At 45.4% G+C, this 13,778-nt stretch overlaps 1 protein-coding gene across 1 annotated transcript in view; it reads right to left on the reverse strand.

The window, feature by feature from the left end:
* The window catches only part of St8sia2 (ST8 alpha-N-acetyl-neuraminide alpha-2,8-sialyltransferase 2), a 72,963-nt gene that overhangs the window by 15,518 nt on the left and 43,667 nt on the right, over nucleotides 1–13,778 (reverse strand). Inside the window, exons 4-5 of the mRNA XM_034492600.2 lie at nucleotides 10,313–10,570; nucleotides 3,154–3,447 (exon numbers count right to left, since the gene is read on the reverse strand). Of these exons, the coding sequence (XP_034348491.1) occupies nucleotides 3,154–3,447; nucleotides 10,313–10,570 (552 nt within the window). The remainder of the gene's footprint in view (nucleotides 1–3,153; nucleotides 3,448–10,312; nucleotides 10,571–13,778) is intronic.

A 13,778-nucleotide genomic window follows, 5' to 3' on the forward strand; every position in this document is an offset into this window, starting at 1 on the left:
GAAACAGCCAAGCAAATCAGGGAAGACAAACCCATCTGGTTCATCGATGAGAAGGTTTTACGAAGATAGTGTCCCACTAGGTGGTAATAGGTGTCAAGACTCTGAAGTGTTCTGACAATTCATCTTGTCCTGCCTCTAGGGAAAGCTGCCCCAGACCCTGGATAACTGTTGTGTGAACAGTCTCTATACCAGGGTGCTATTCCTAAGCCCACTGAACTCCCATGGCCCCTGCAGCTCTGAGAGTGAAGAGGTACAAGTTCCCACTGCACATGCTGCCCTGGGAGCCAGATGACGTGGTTCTACTCTTGGTTGTTCCACTTAGTGGCTGAGTCACCTTGTATGAGATCACTGGATTTTCCTGAGCAAGGGTTAGCAAAGGTAACCTTAGCACACCTCAAAAGTAGATTCTTATTTAAGGTCCTTGCCAGCAGAGTACAGAGTTCCCGATTCCCCAAGTCCTCACAGATACGTGTTGTTTTCTGGCCACTTTCTTAATTTACTTGATGACAGTTATGCTCCTAGGTGTGCCGTGAAGCCCCACGGTGGTTTTGTGCTTTCTGCAGCCATGGGTGATGCTGAATGACTTGTCATATGCTACCTGTCCATTTGCATATCTTCTTTGGAGAAACGTCTATTTGAATCCTTCTCCCATATTTCAACTGGGTTGCTTGTGCTTCTCCTGTTAAGCTGTACAAGTTCTGAATAGATCCTGGACTATTGGTCACTCACTAGACATACTACTTGGAAATACTTCTGCTTATTCTATGGGTTTTCCTTGTCATGTCCAGACAGAGCATCCTTTAGGTATAGTTGGTCCCCTACCTTCTTCTCTACCACTCCCTTGACATTTCTTTCATGATTTCACTCTGTACCCCAAGCCTGTTCCTTCATTTCCAGTGAACACCAGGTAAAGCCACCCTGAGATGGAGGCAAGCTTTCTCCAAATGACACAGGCTTCCCACCTTCTCACTGGCCTCAGTACTTCACAAGATCGAGGGGTCTGTCTGAGGAAATCCATCCCCAGGCACCTCCTGCACCCCGTCTCCTGGTTGAAGGTGTGAGGTAGGGCATCCCACCTGTTGCTCCTGCAGTATTCCCTCCTGGTCTGTCTGCAAAGAGAGCTGCTTTGCTCCCAGGATCAACAGCCTGTTTGTTTAAAGGGCTCATTACTGCTGCTTAATGCTATTTTGACAGATGAAAGTGAGTCAATTATGGCTAAAAATAGCTCTGGCTGTAGCAGCTTCTTCCAGGTGGCAGCCTGCAGCCCTATCCAAAGGACTTCTGCTCTTATTGCCAAAGGGCAGTTCCTTGCCTTCCAGTGTCTCCTTGAATCTTCAAATCAACTCAGGAGGCCTCTTTCCATGAATAAAGGCCCTTCAAGGCATGGGGTCCAAACCCTGGAGTTCAAGGTTTCTTGCTCTTATGGAATGGAGCAGAAAGATGCCAAAGAGGGTCTCCAGAGCCTACTGTATTCCTCTGGAATACGGAGCACTCTGTTTCAGCAGCCTTGACCATAGTTACCCTTGAGATTTGACTCTAGATCTATTTTGGGGCCTGTGGGTTCTCTGTGATAACACATATCAAAATACATCCAACTTTGTTCATAGGCATGAATGCCTTCCAGTCACCTTATTGCATGAACATGGGGGTCGTTTGTGGGTGACTCAGATGGCTTCCCAGTTATTATGTTGAAGCCCCTCGAGAGAGAGCATTCCCATGTTCTCAAGTTGGCAAGGAGTCAGTACTGGGAGCTTCTTCTGTGGAGCAGGGCTGTGGTTTGGTCCCTTGCTTGGATGGACTGTTGGGTAGGTCAGGGATGTATATTTGTAACAGACATCTCAAATTTATGTTCAAGAAGCTACTTGGTTCCTCAGCACCTGCTCCCATCCCACCACCCAGGCTTCTTCAAGCACTTGTATCTCAGGGTATGGGACCACCATCTACCCATTTGTTTAGGTTCTAATCCCAAAATGATGTGAAAAGAGACACACTCAATAGCAGCTGTGCCCAGTGTCCCATCACCAGCCATCATCTGACTGCAACTGTGTGGTGCACCCTGGCCTAGAACCATCCAGCCAAGGTATTTCTGAGTTCCCGATGAAGAGCAATTGAGAAGAACAGTTATTGTCTTTCTCAATCCTAAATTTTGGAGTGATTTTTGTTGTTGATGTTGTTTTTCGAGACAGGGTTTCTCTGTGTAGCCCTGGCTGTCCCGGAACTCACTCTGTAGACCAGGCTGGCCTCAAACTCAGAAATCCGCCTGCCACCACTGCCCGGCTTGGAGTGATTTCTTATCCCATAATAGATAATTGGAATCAAGTGAGTAATTACTTAACATACAGCTGGCTGTGTGACCTAGGGTATGATCCCAGGCAGTTTCCTGGTCCAGATCCCTAGTGGGTGGGTCTGTGCCTAGTCTCACAGTTGGGAAGAAATAAGCATGGAATTAGAAATTATCAGTTTGCTTGGGGCTATTGAAAAGCCTAACTGGATCAATGTGGACTTAAACAATTCTTCTTTCTTAAAAAAGTTATTTTATTTTTGAGACAGAGCCTCCTGCAGCCTTTGAGCTCACTATGGTGCTGAGGATGACCTTGAACTTCTGATCATCCTGCCTCCACTGCCCAAGTCCTGAGTTTACTACCACCATGCCCTGACTATGTGGTGCTAAGGATTGGACCCAAGGCTTAGTGAAAGTCAAGAATGTGGGTGACAACTATGATGACACTGTCCAGACTTCATCTCATTTAGTCCTCACACCCCAGCATCGTTACCCTCCCCATACCTGCTTACTGATGAGGAAATTAAAGTTCACAGAGCTTAAGGTGACATATCAAAGTCACTGCCATTTGTGCCTGGTGGAGATCACCTACCTGAGATGGTAGATATGAGACCTATCAGTCACCATCTTCCTTCCCAAGTCCATTGCGTCAATTCCCACCGAGCCTCAAATCTACCCCCAATTGCTTTCTTAAGAGCATGGGAGGGAGGCAGCTCACCCGGATGATACCCATTTGCCGATCTCCCTCCTTGTTGATGGAGGCTCAGAAAGGCTAAGAGCTTTCCGCTAATGGGTGTGGAGGTGAAACTGCATCTGAGAGGCAGCCCTGCTTACTGTGCACACCCCACCCTTAGCAATGAGGGGATACTCACCCTCGGACTGCGTGCAGCAGGCGCAGGGAAGGGTAAGCCGTGCGCACATTGACATGGTGCTTCAGGATGAGAGCGTTGACCCATTCCACACGCTCCTTGCCACCCCGGGCCATGAAGGCAGGTATCCACAGTATGCTCCCGTTGAGGCCATGCAGCCGCTGCAGCAGCTTCTCCCGCCACGTGGCGTTCACTAGGTCCTCAAAGGCTCGCTGGATGACTGAGGGGTTCATGGTCACTAGGTCTGTCTTGAGGCCCACATCCCGGGCATACTCCTGTACTGGAGCCAGGTTGCACCTGAGGGATAAAAGGCAAACATGGTCGTTTGGGAAAGATGGCCCTTCTTACATTGAACTTGACCATGTCCTCTGCCACTTCTTGCTTCTTTCTCTTCTTCCTCATTGATGCACGATGCTTCACGGGTCACAAACACCCCCTATGATCCCTTCTCTTCCTCCTGCCTCAAATGTTTACTGAGCCTCTGCTATATCCATAGACATAGAATGCCACTCTCCTAGAGGCCATCGTCTAAAAGCATGCTTGCCCTCAGTTCCACAACTGAGGTGTGCCTTGACTCAGTAGGTGACCCTTTATAGTGAGGGCTCAGAAGACAGATTTCCAGGTTCAAAACACAGATCTGGCATGCTCTGCCTGTGTGATAATGGGCAGGTGGTTTTTGTTTGTTTGTTTTTGTTTTGTTTTGTTTTTGCCTCTCTGTGCTTTCTGGGAGCCTCCATGTCTTTGGCAGTGATGGAGACCACATGAACAGTGGGTACTCAGAATGCTGCTGGGCCATAACGAGGGCATAGCCAATGCTAACGGCTGTCATCTTTCTATGGACTAGAGGACTGTCAGGTGTTGGAGCAGGGAGGGGAATCTCAAGGATGGATGAGCAAAAGAGCCTTGGTGGACAGGCCCAGAAAAAGAGCTTGTCTCCAGTTTGTAAAGTCAGAAGAATCCCACAGAGACTTGTTAAAAATAGGATTCCCCAGGTCCTGATTCAGCTGGCCTCAGAGCTTAAGAATTTATATGTATATATGTATATGCATGTGCATACATATACTTTGTAAATATCTCTTCCTCCTTGGGTTCCAAGCAGCTTAAAAAAAAAAAAAAAAAACACACCATGTTTTGGGATTTTAGGCACAAGAAATCTGCCTGAGAGCAGAGAATATGGCACAGAGAATATGGGTGTTTAGAAGGTGTGTGAGTGGGTCTGAATAACAGAGATTACCTAGCTGATCATAACCAGGAACAACAGAGCAGCTGGATGAGATATCAGAGGTAGGTGATGCAGGGACTTGGCTCTGAAGGCAGGAGAGAGCCATTTGAAGGGTTTTGAAGAAATGACCAGCATGGGCAGATCTGCACACTGCATTGTCTTGCTTAAGCCTGCTCATGAAAGTCACTGAGGGACTGCCTTGGGTCCCTCCCTCAAGGGTTCTGCCCCAAGTATTCATGCAAGGCTTCCTGCCTGAGCTGAGGGCCCCAGGGACTGAATCTACAGCCTGGACTGGTTGGTGACAAAAATCTTCAGATCAGTGGGTATATGTATGAGAATGCACAGCATGTATGTACAGTATAGGGGCTTGCAGTGTGTGAGGGAGGGGCCAAGTGCCATCACTTCATATGCACCAACTGGCCCTGCCTTTAAGGTTACTTAACTGTTCTTCTTCGGCTGGGAAAGAAAGTCAGTTAAATCGATAGCAAGGGGGCATCACTGAGCCCTGGGTTATGCTGGCCACTTGGTTAATATTCTTTTATGGGTCAGTTCATTTTACTGTGAACCTGTATTAATTTTACAGATGAGAAGAATGTAATCCTCATTTGCCAATTAACTTGCTCAAATTCCCTGGGTCAGGAAGGGGACCATTAGGACTGAGACTTTGTGGTGTCTGACTCAGAAGCCTCCCCAAATACTTCTCGTCTCCATCTCTAGCCCCAGGCTTACTATTTCCAACTGTGGCAATCAGTTGTTGGGAAGAGAAATGCTGGGACCTCTTCAGATGCCCCTGTTATAGGCTTTGGAGAGTGGGGATCCTTCCAACACAGTGGTCCATCTGGGGCCACCCATAGCACCCAGTTACTCAGAAGCCAGCTGAGTCAGGTTTCCAGAGCTTTCCTGATGGTGAGGACTGTTTGTGGGCTGACTCCCAATCCTGAGAGCAGAGCCAGGAGGATTTAATCCTGACAGGCTCACTGGAGACCACCACTGGGTCTTTGCTCCGAGGCAAAGAAGGAAGCACAGGTTTACTGGGCCTCTAGTAGATTTGAGGCCAGGTCAGGAGGTAGGAAACCCACTGATTATTACAATGGCCTCCACTGGAAGGGATATCAGCGTATTTGCACCCTGTGAGGGCAGGACCATCCACAACAGTGGCTTCACACCTATGTGGGCTGGGGTGGGGGATCTGTGGGGCCCAAGCTTGTCCACTGGTATGGACATTGCTGCTAGGCATGGCAGCTGGGCCTGTAATGCTCTTTCCACTGGCATGGAGTACATGAAATGTTTCATTTAAGGAGGGAGGGCCCAGTCTTTTCTGACTTTGGTTCTGGTGGATCTAGGCTCTGTTCAAAGAGAGTTCTAGGTGAGAGAGTTGTGTTGGAGACGGGCCTGGCTTCTGGCAGCAAGGGAGCTGGCCCCTTCCAGAAAGAGCTGTATCCACAAGTATGTGTAGAAGAAGCTTCAAATGAGGGGTAGTTGTGGTTCTGAAGCTAGGCTGCCAGCTCCACAGCCCAACCCTGACTGTAATCACCCAAATTCTGGCCATCCCTTCCTCAGTTTCCTCACTGGAAAAAATAGTGCTGAGAGTTGAGTAAGTTCATAGATGTGCAATGAGCCTGCTGTTAATAACATGCTGAGGGCACAGCACATCTTAAGAAACTATGTTGCTGGTAATTTACCGTGTGTGTGTGTGTGTGTGTGTGTGTGTGTGTGTGCATTATGTATGTATGTGTATGTGCATTTATGTGTGTATATGTGTGTATGTATGTGTATGTGCATGTATGTATGTTGTATGTGTGTATGTATGTGTGCATGTGCATGCATGTATGTATACATGTTGTATGTGTATGTATGTATGTGTGTATGTGTATGTGCATGTATGTATGTATACATGTTGTATGTGTGTGCATGTATGTGTGTATGTGTGTATGTATGTGTATGTATGTGCATGTATGTATGTATGTATGTGCATGTGCATGTATGTATGTGCATGTGCATGTATGTATGTGCACATGTTGTATGTGTGTACATGTATGTGTGTATGTGTATGTATGTGCATGTATGTGTGTGCATGTATGTATGTGTATGTGCATGTATGTGTGTATATGTGTGTGTGTATTGCTCAGAAAAATGAAGCTGAGAATGGCATCTCTCCTTATCCTGGCCTTGTAGTCTTATGCCATCCTCTGTGGCTTAGCTGTCTCAGCCATCTCATGTCTCAGCAGCCAGTGTGTAGCCAGCATCTGCTCAACAGAGAGCCCCCTGGACCAGTTCTGGCTTCCCCATCCCCCCTCTTTTGATCTGTTCTTCCTTGTGGGAGGTGCTACCTGTCACAAGTTCATTTGCTCCAATGTGTCCTGGGACTTACTAGGACTTCTGGGTTACTGTCTCCCAGTAGTTTTCTGAGGTAGTAGCAATGTTCTGCACGTCCTTCACATGGAGGGGGGCAGAAACATAAACAAGGAAAACTGATTTGTAGAATTTGATAGATGGAGAGAGGCATCCATTAAGACCTTTTCAGTATTTGTTGTTGGAGTACAGCCCTTTGGGGTCTTCCTGTGTGCTATCAGGTCCTTAGCCTGGAGGTGGTCCAGACACTGAGAGAAAAAAGTGCTGTTATCTTAGGAGCTCACTGTCTGGGGGTGAGGCAGTGTAGTGGAAACATACAGTTTATAGAGAATGACTGCTCAGTGTGCTATCATGTGGGGACATCGAGCATGTCCACATGTTATGCCACCTAACATTCATGACATCATTTCCTGTTGATTATGTATGTGAGCTTGTGGACGTGGGGTCAGCAGCGTACAAACTAGCCTCTCTCTAGGCCCATCTTGTATACCTCCTTGGGGTCTTGTGGGACATCCAGTCTCAGACCCACTTTATACCCAGTGCCTCTGCATTCTATAACCACTAGATACACAACCACATTCAAGTGTGGAGAAATCTGGGTTATTGTCTGAAAAGGCTCTATCATGGGAGGTCCTTGGAATCAGCCAACACAACCCAAACATTTTATACATGTAAACAAGGCCCCAGGAAAGGAGAAGTGATCTACTCTAAGTCACATGACAAATGACAAGTAGAGCCAAGAATGAGCTTCAGAACCCACATTGGGAACTGTGGGCAGGACCCTCAATGTGGCTTCTAAAAATTCTCTTTTCATTCAGCCTGGGACCCTAGCCCCATAGGATAATGCCAACCATGTTCATTCAGGGTGGATCTTCTCTCCTCAGTTAGGAGTGGGGCTTAGCATGGTATGGGAAGCTACTTGTTGAAACTCTTCACTCATAACAAAGTACAGGGTCCTGACCTGCAAGAGCTATACTAGATCAGAAAGGCTCCTTCACCGCTGTCTGTACTCTAGTGGTGAGCTGAGCCTGGGAGGACAATTTGCCCCTGTGTTCTCCACTTTAAGAGCCGTCCCCCTATCCCTCACCTCTCTGGCTTCCAGTCAGACAGATTCCCAACAGTTTCCTTTCTTTCCCTCTTCAAACTCTCTCTTAACCAATCTTTAGACCAGAGGGTCTAGGAACATAGGAACAGAGCTATTGCCTCAGCCAAGCACAGAGAAACCTGGTCAAAGAGAACAAATGTGTGTCACGTCTCAGATTTCTGCCAGGGCTTGGAGCAGCTTAGGATGAAACTTGAGGCACCATGTGTCCTACTTTTGTCCAGCAGACAGCAATGCCTTGTTTCCTAGTTTGTATGGCTTGAGGGTCAGGTACCAGGGCCATGGATAACTGTCACAATGTCCCCAGTGATGGCAAAACAAGAGCTGATATCATAGAGAAAATGACTGCTGAGTTTCTCTGTTACTTTTCATTTCCTAGGTTTTGACTCCAGGATTCTAAAGTTACAGGTGGAACACCACCTTCTAGAATACTGGGAACTTTTACAGCCCTGACCCCAGTAACTATCCATCCAGATTTTCTTAATCTCTTTTGTACCAGGTTCTGTTTAGTGTTTTCAGAGAACAAGCTGGTTCTGTAAGGGGCCAGACAATAAATAGTCCCAGCTTTGCAGCCTGTATGTGCTCTGTATTGCTTTAGCAAAAACACCACAGCTTTGCCCAGAACACTATTAGCAGGGCAAGGGTGGGCAGGAGGGGCTGTGTTGTAATAAAGTTTTATTTACAAGACATGCTAAGTGTCATAGTCTACCCACCTCTGTACTCTATGATTCCCAAACTTAGATGTAATCCAGGGTCATTTAAATTGTCTGGGTCATACAATGCCCTTGTCCTGTCCTACAGGTGATTTAATAAAATAGATGTACCCATGAGTATTTTGTTACCCCTTCTAAGAAGGGCCAAAGCACCCAAACTTTGGTCTTCCTTGTTCATGAGCTTCATGTGGTCTGTGAGTTGTATCTTAGATATTGCCAGCTTTTGAGCTAATATCCAATTATCAGTGAGTGAATACCATGTATGTTCTTTTGTGACTGGGTTACCTCACTCAGGATGATATTTTCTAGTTCCACCCATTTACCTAAGAATTTCTCGAATTCATTGTTTTTAAAAGCTTAGTATTATTCCATTGTGTAAATGTACCACATTTTCTGTATCCATTTCTCTGTTGAAGGACATCTGGGTTATTTCCAGCTTCTGGCTATTATAATAAGGCTGCTGTGAACATAGTGAAACATGTGTCATTGTTATATGTTGGAGCATCTTTTGGGTATATGCCCAGGAGTGCTATAGCTGGGTCCTCAGGTAATGCTATGTCCGATTTTCTGAGGAACCACCAGACTGATTTCCAGAGTGTTTGTATCAGCTTGCAATCCCACCAACAATGGAGGAGTGTGGAGACAAAGTGTGGGACAGAAACTGAATGAGGGGCTATCCAGAGATTGCTCCACCTGGGTATTCATCCCTTGTGCAGTCACCAAAGGTAGACACTGATATGGATGCCAGGAAGTGCATGCTGACAGGAGCCTGATAAAGCTTTCTCCTTAGAGGTCTGCCAGAGCCTGAAATATACAGAGACAGATGCTCATAGCTAACTATTGAGCTGATCATGGGGTTCCCAATAGAGGAGTGAGAGAGAAGACTGAAGGAGCTGAAAAGGTTTGAGGCCCCATGGGGAGAGCAACAATACCAACCAACCAGAGCTCCCAGGGTCTAAACCACCAGCCTGGGAGCACATAGGGAGGGATACATGGCTCCAGCTGTATATGTAGGGGAGGATGACAGTGTCAGGCATAGGTGGGTGAAGAAGTCCTTGGTCCAGTGAAGGCTGGACCCCCCAGTGTGGGGGAAATCATGGGTGGGGAGGTGGGAGTGGGAGGGTGGGGGACAACATATCCTCATAGAAGCAGGAGGAGGGGGGATGGGATAGGGGGTTCCTGGGTGGGGGGTAAAGGGGATTACATCTGAAATGTAAATAAAATATCCAATAAAAAAATTAAAAAAACAAAACAGATGTACGCTGTGACTGGGGACAAGGCTCCCTGTGATGGCTAATCTTCATTGTCATCATGATTGGATTTGGACACACACCTCTTGGTATGTGAGAGACTTTCCAGAGAGGTTTAACTGAAGAAGGAAGACCCACCATGGGATGTGTTATACTATCCCATGGGCTTGGTTTCCAGGCTGAACAAGATGGGGAAAGATGAGCATAGCAAACATTAATCTGTTTCCTAACTGTGGATTGAATCTGACCAGCTGCCTCAGACTCTTCCTGCCATGCTTTCTCCATCATGACTGACCCTCGAACCACAGGCTGCAAACAAACCCTTCCTCCTTTAAGCTGCTTTTACTGATGTTTGGTCACAGCAAGGAGACAAGTCGCTAATGCTCTCTCAAAGCCATTATGACAAGCAATGAAGGTTGAGAACAGGATGTACCCAATTAATGTGGCTTGTTTCAGTCACATTAATATAATCCAATATACCTGCCACTCAGGGCTACAACCCTTGCTGCGCGTGGATGGTTACCTTATGACAAAGCTGTGTGTGTCAATCTCCTGCCCACAGCCGCTGTTCAGCAAGACCCCCGAGTTGCCCACGATGGCACAAGTCTGGAAATGCTTATTCTTCAGAGGTGAGGTTCTGGGGAGAAGTTCATAGAGGTTCTGGGACACGTTCATTGTGCTGTCTCGATCAAAGATATAATGAATAATGTCTCCAGGTTTCAGGGTCCCCTTAAGGACAGAAATATCCTTCTCCGCATCCAAGAACTTTAAAATTTGCTTCCTGTGAAAACCAAATGAAGAAAGTCTCCATGTTGCTAGATGCTCTGTACTGGCTCAGATGTCCCATCCCTTGTCACCATGTAAGGATGCTGCAACCCAGACCAATGCTGAGCACACCCAGAGCTCAAGTGCCCTCAGGAATGCTCGATAGGCTTCATAGAAGTCCCTAGAGCAGTGATTTTCAATATTCCTAATGCTGTGATCATTTAATGCAATTCTTCATGTTGTGGTGACCTTCAACCAGAAATTTATTTTTTTGTTGCTATTTCATAACTATAATTTTGCTACTCTTATATATCACTATGTAAATATCTGTTATTCAGGGTATCTAACATGCCATCCCTGTGAAAAGATCAACTCCCAAAGGTGTCTCAACCCACAGGTTGAGAACCACTGCCCTACCTGGGCCAGTGTTACTTAAACAGCAGAAAACCTGTTTTACTGGGCAAAAGCAGCCCTTTGGCCCACCCTTCATCAAACTGTCTATCTTAGGGGAACTACCATTTAACTAGAAGATCTAAAAACAATGAGAAGCCAGAGTAATGTATGCCCTCATTCCTCATTAATCTCTACTTTTCCAAGAAGGCTTCTTTTGGCATGGGGACTGGGGAGGAGTTGGGGGTGGGGCACAGGCAGATGATCTGTGGAACTATCATGGGGAATTACTGCTTCCACCTGTAAGGTCCTGTGAGCATGGCCTCCTGGACCGTGCACTGGCCCATTTTGTGGACTGATTGTTATTCCTCTGGTTGCTGTCTCCTGGGGTTTATGAATTGTGACATTCCCCTGGTACTACAGAGAAGTGTTCCTCTGTGTGTATTCAGGAGAAAGTGATCAAAATACAGCTCTCTAGGTTCCAGGGTAAGTTAGATGTAGAGGGAAAGTTCTAGAATAGCACAGGGAGAGAATAGAGTCATGTCTGGAAAGGAATAGATATCTTCATGAAATCACCATGAGAATTTACTCCTAACACAGCCCATCTGCAGGAGCCTGGGAAGCTCTACTTATAGGAACCTAAGGACCTATATGTAAGTTATAGGTTATACCTATAGGATAATACCAATAGACACATTAACATGGGAGGGAGAACGCTCACATGACCAACAATAATAGAAAAGAACCACAGACAGCTAAGGAATGCTGAAAGCAGAGAAGACCTCCCTGATTGGTTGTCCAGTGCCAAATGATCAGTTCTGAAATTATATATGAATGTAAGTAACATACAGACTGAGTCAGTTGTGTTTATACATTTAGGAAAGCATGTATGTATGTATGTATGTATGTATGTATCTATCTATCTATCTATCTATCTATCTATGTATCTGTCTATTTATATATCTACACACACACACACACACACACACAGAGAGAGAGAGAGAGAGAGAGAGAGAGAGAGAGAGAGAGAGAGAGAGAATTAACAACAATTAAGAAATAGAGGCCACAGGTTTGAAAGAGAGGATGGCAGTGGGTACATGAGAGAGGCTGGAGGAAGAAAAGAGAAAAAGATTTAATTACATTTTAATCAAATTTTTAAAAGAAATGCCTAAGGGGCTAGAGAGATAGGACAGTTGGTAAAGTGTTTGTCATGAAAGTCTGATCTTCAGAACGGACATTTAAAAATCCAGGCACAGTGTCGTGTGCCTGTAATTCCAGTCTTAGAAAAATGAAGACACACAGATCTTCAGGGCTCAAATGTTAGCCAGTCCAGCCTACTCAATGGGTTCCAGGCTAATGAGAGACTGTCAAGAGTTTGACCTCTGCCCTCCACAAGACATGCCTACACATAGATGACAGAAAGCACACACCTTTAGTCCCAGCAACTGGGAGGCAAAGCTAGGGGAATGTCTGAGTTCAAGGATAGACTGGTGTATATGATATATATGTATATGTACATGCATATACACATATATATGTGTACACACAGACACACACACTATATATAAAGATATATATATATATAAGATATATAAAGATATATACATATAAGATATATAAAGATATATATATAAAGATATATAAAGATAAGATATATAAAAATAATATATATATATATATATATATATATATGAAAGATAGAGGAGAGAGAGAAATCCAGACAGCCAGGGCTTTCTCAAATAGTTTCTTGAAAAACAAACAAACCAAAAAAAAACCCCACCCCCACCACCAACAAAAAGACAGGATAGTGATTTCAGTCATACGGGGAAGGAGCTGCATGCTTGGGTCAGCTGTTCTAATTGGATCTCCTACAGCAAGCCTCCATTAGAGAACAGGCCCAGGGGAGCTTGTCTCCATCCACAGAATGCTTGTGTGGCTTGCAAATGTGTGACTCTACCTGGATGTGCATTTGGTAACACTGAGCCCTGAGCCTGCAAAGCTTGAAGCGTGTATATACCCTGAGGCAAGTCCCAGGAGGTTGCACTTCTAGATACTTGGAAACTAGGAAGAATCTAGAAGCTGTAGCTGACACCCGATGAAGCTCCGATTCTGTCAGGCCTCAGGTCAGATGATTAGTGCACATCCAGGTTTGGGATGTTCTGAGATAGCCAAGGGACAGGCAGAAGCCCTTGGGCATGGTATGATCCATCCACTAGCCACTGCACATTACTGACTGGAGTCTCCTGTAACTGTGCAGGGGGAGATCCATCTTGGTTGAGCATTTCTTATTTCTTAGTGGGAAACAAAAGCGTTTTATTTACTGTACTTCACTAAAGATTATATAACTTGACACGCTAATATGGTTTGGAAATTGCTAATATCCCCTGCAATTACTTACCCCAAAGTATTTAAAAGCAAAGAAAGCCCCCAGAAAGCTCATAAATAAATACCTCTGTGAGGGAATTAATTTCTAACTAATTATGAGAAATTACAATCAATTATTAAATATCATTCCAAATCACTTACAGAATCTTTTATTGTGAATAATGTTGGCAACTAATTGAGCAGAGGGAAATTCCTTTTTCCTCCGGGTGGAGGCATATTATTCCTTCTACAGTAGCTGGTGTCAGCAGACTCCTTATGGAAGCAATGATCTGCTCTTCTTCACAAATGGGGTATGTGTGTATGCATCCGTGTGTGTGTGATTGTGCGCATGTGTGTGCACATGTGTACACACGAATGTGTATGTCTCTCTGCTTTTCATCTTCTTTTCAGAGTTACTACAGAAAAATACCAGAAGGAGCTGAAGTAGGAAGGTTCTGGCTATAGGTGCT

The sequence above is a fragment of the Arvicanthis niloticus genome, chromosome 1 (assembly GCF_011762505.2).
Source record: "Arvicanthis niloticus isolate mArvNil1 chromosome 1, mArvNil1.pat.X, whole genome shotgun sequence".
Taxonomy (NCBI): Eukaryota; Metazoa; Chordata; class Mammalia; order Rodentia; family Muridae; genus Arvicanthis; species Arvicanthis niloticus.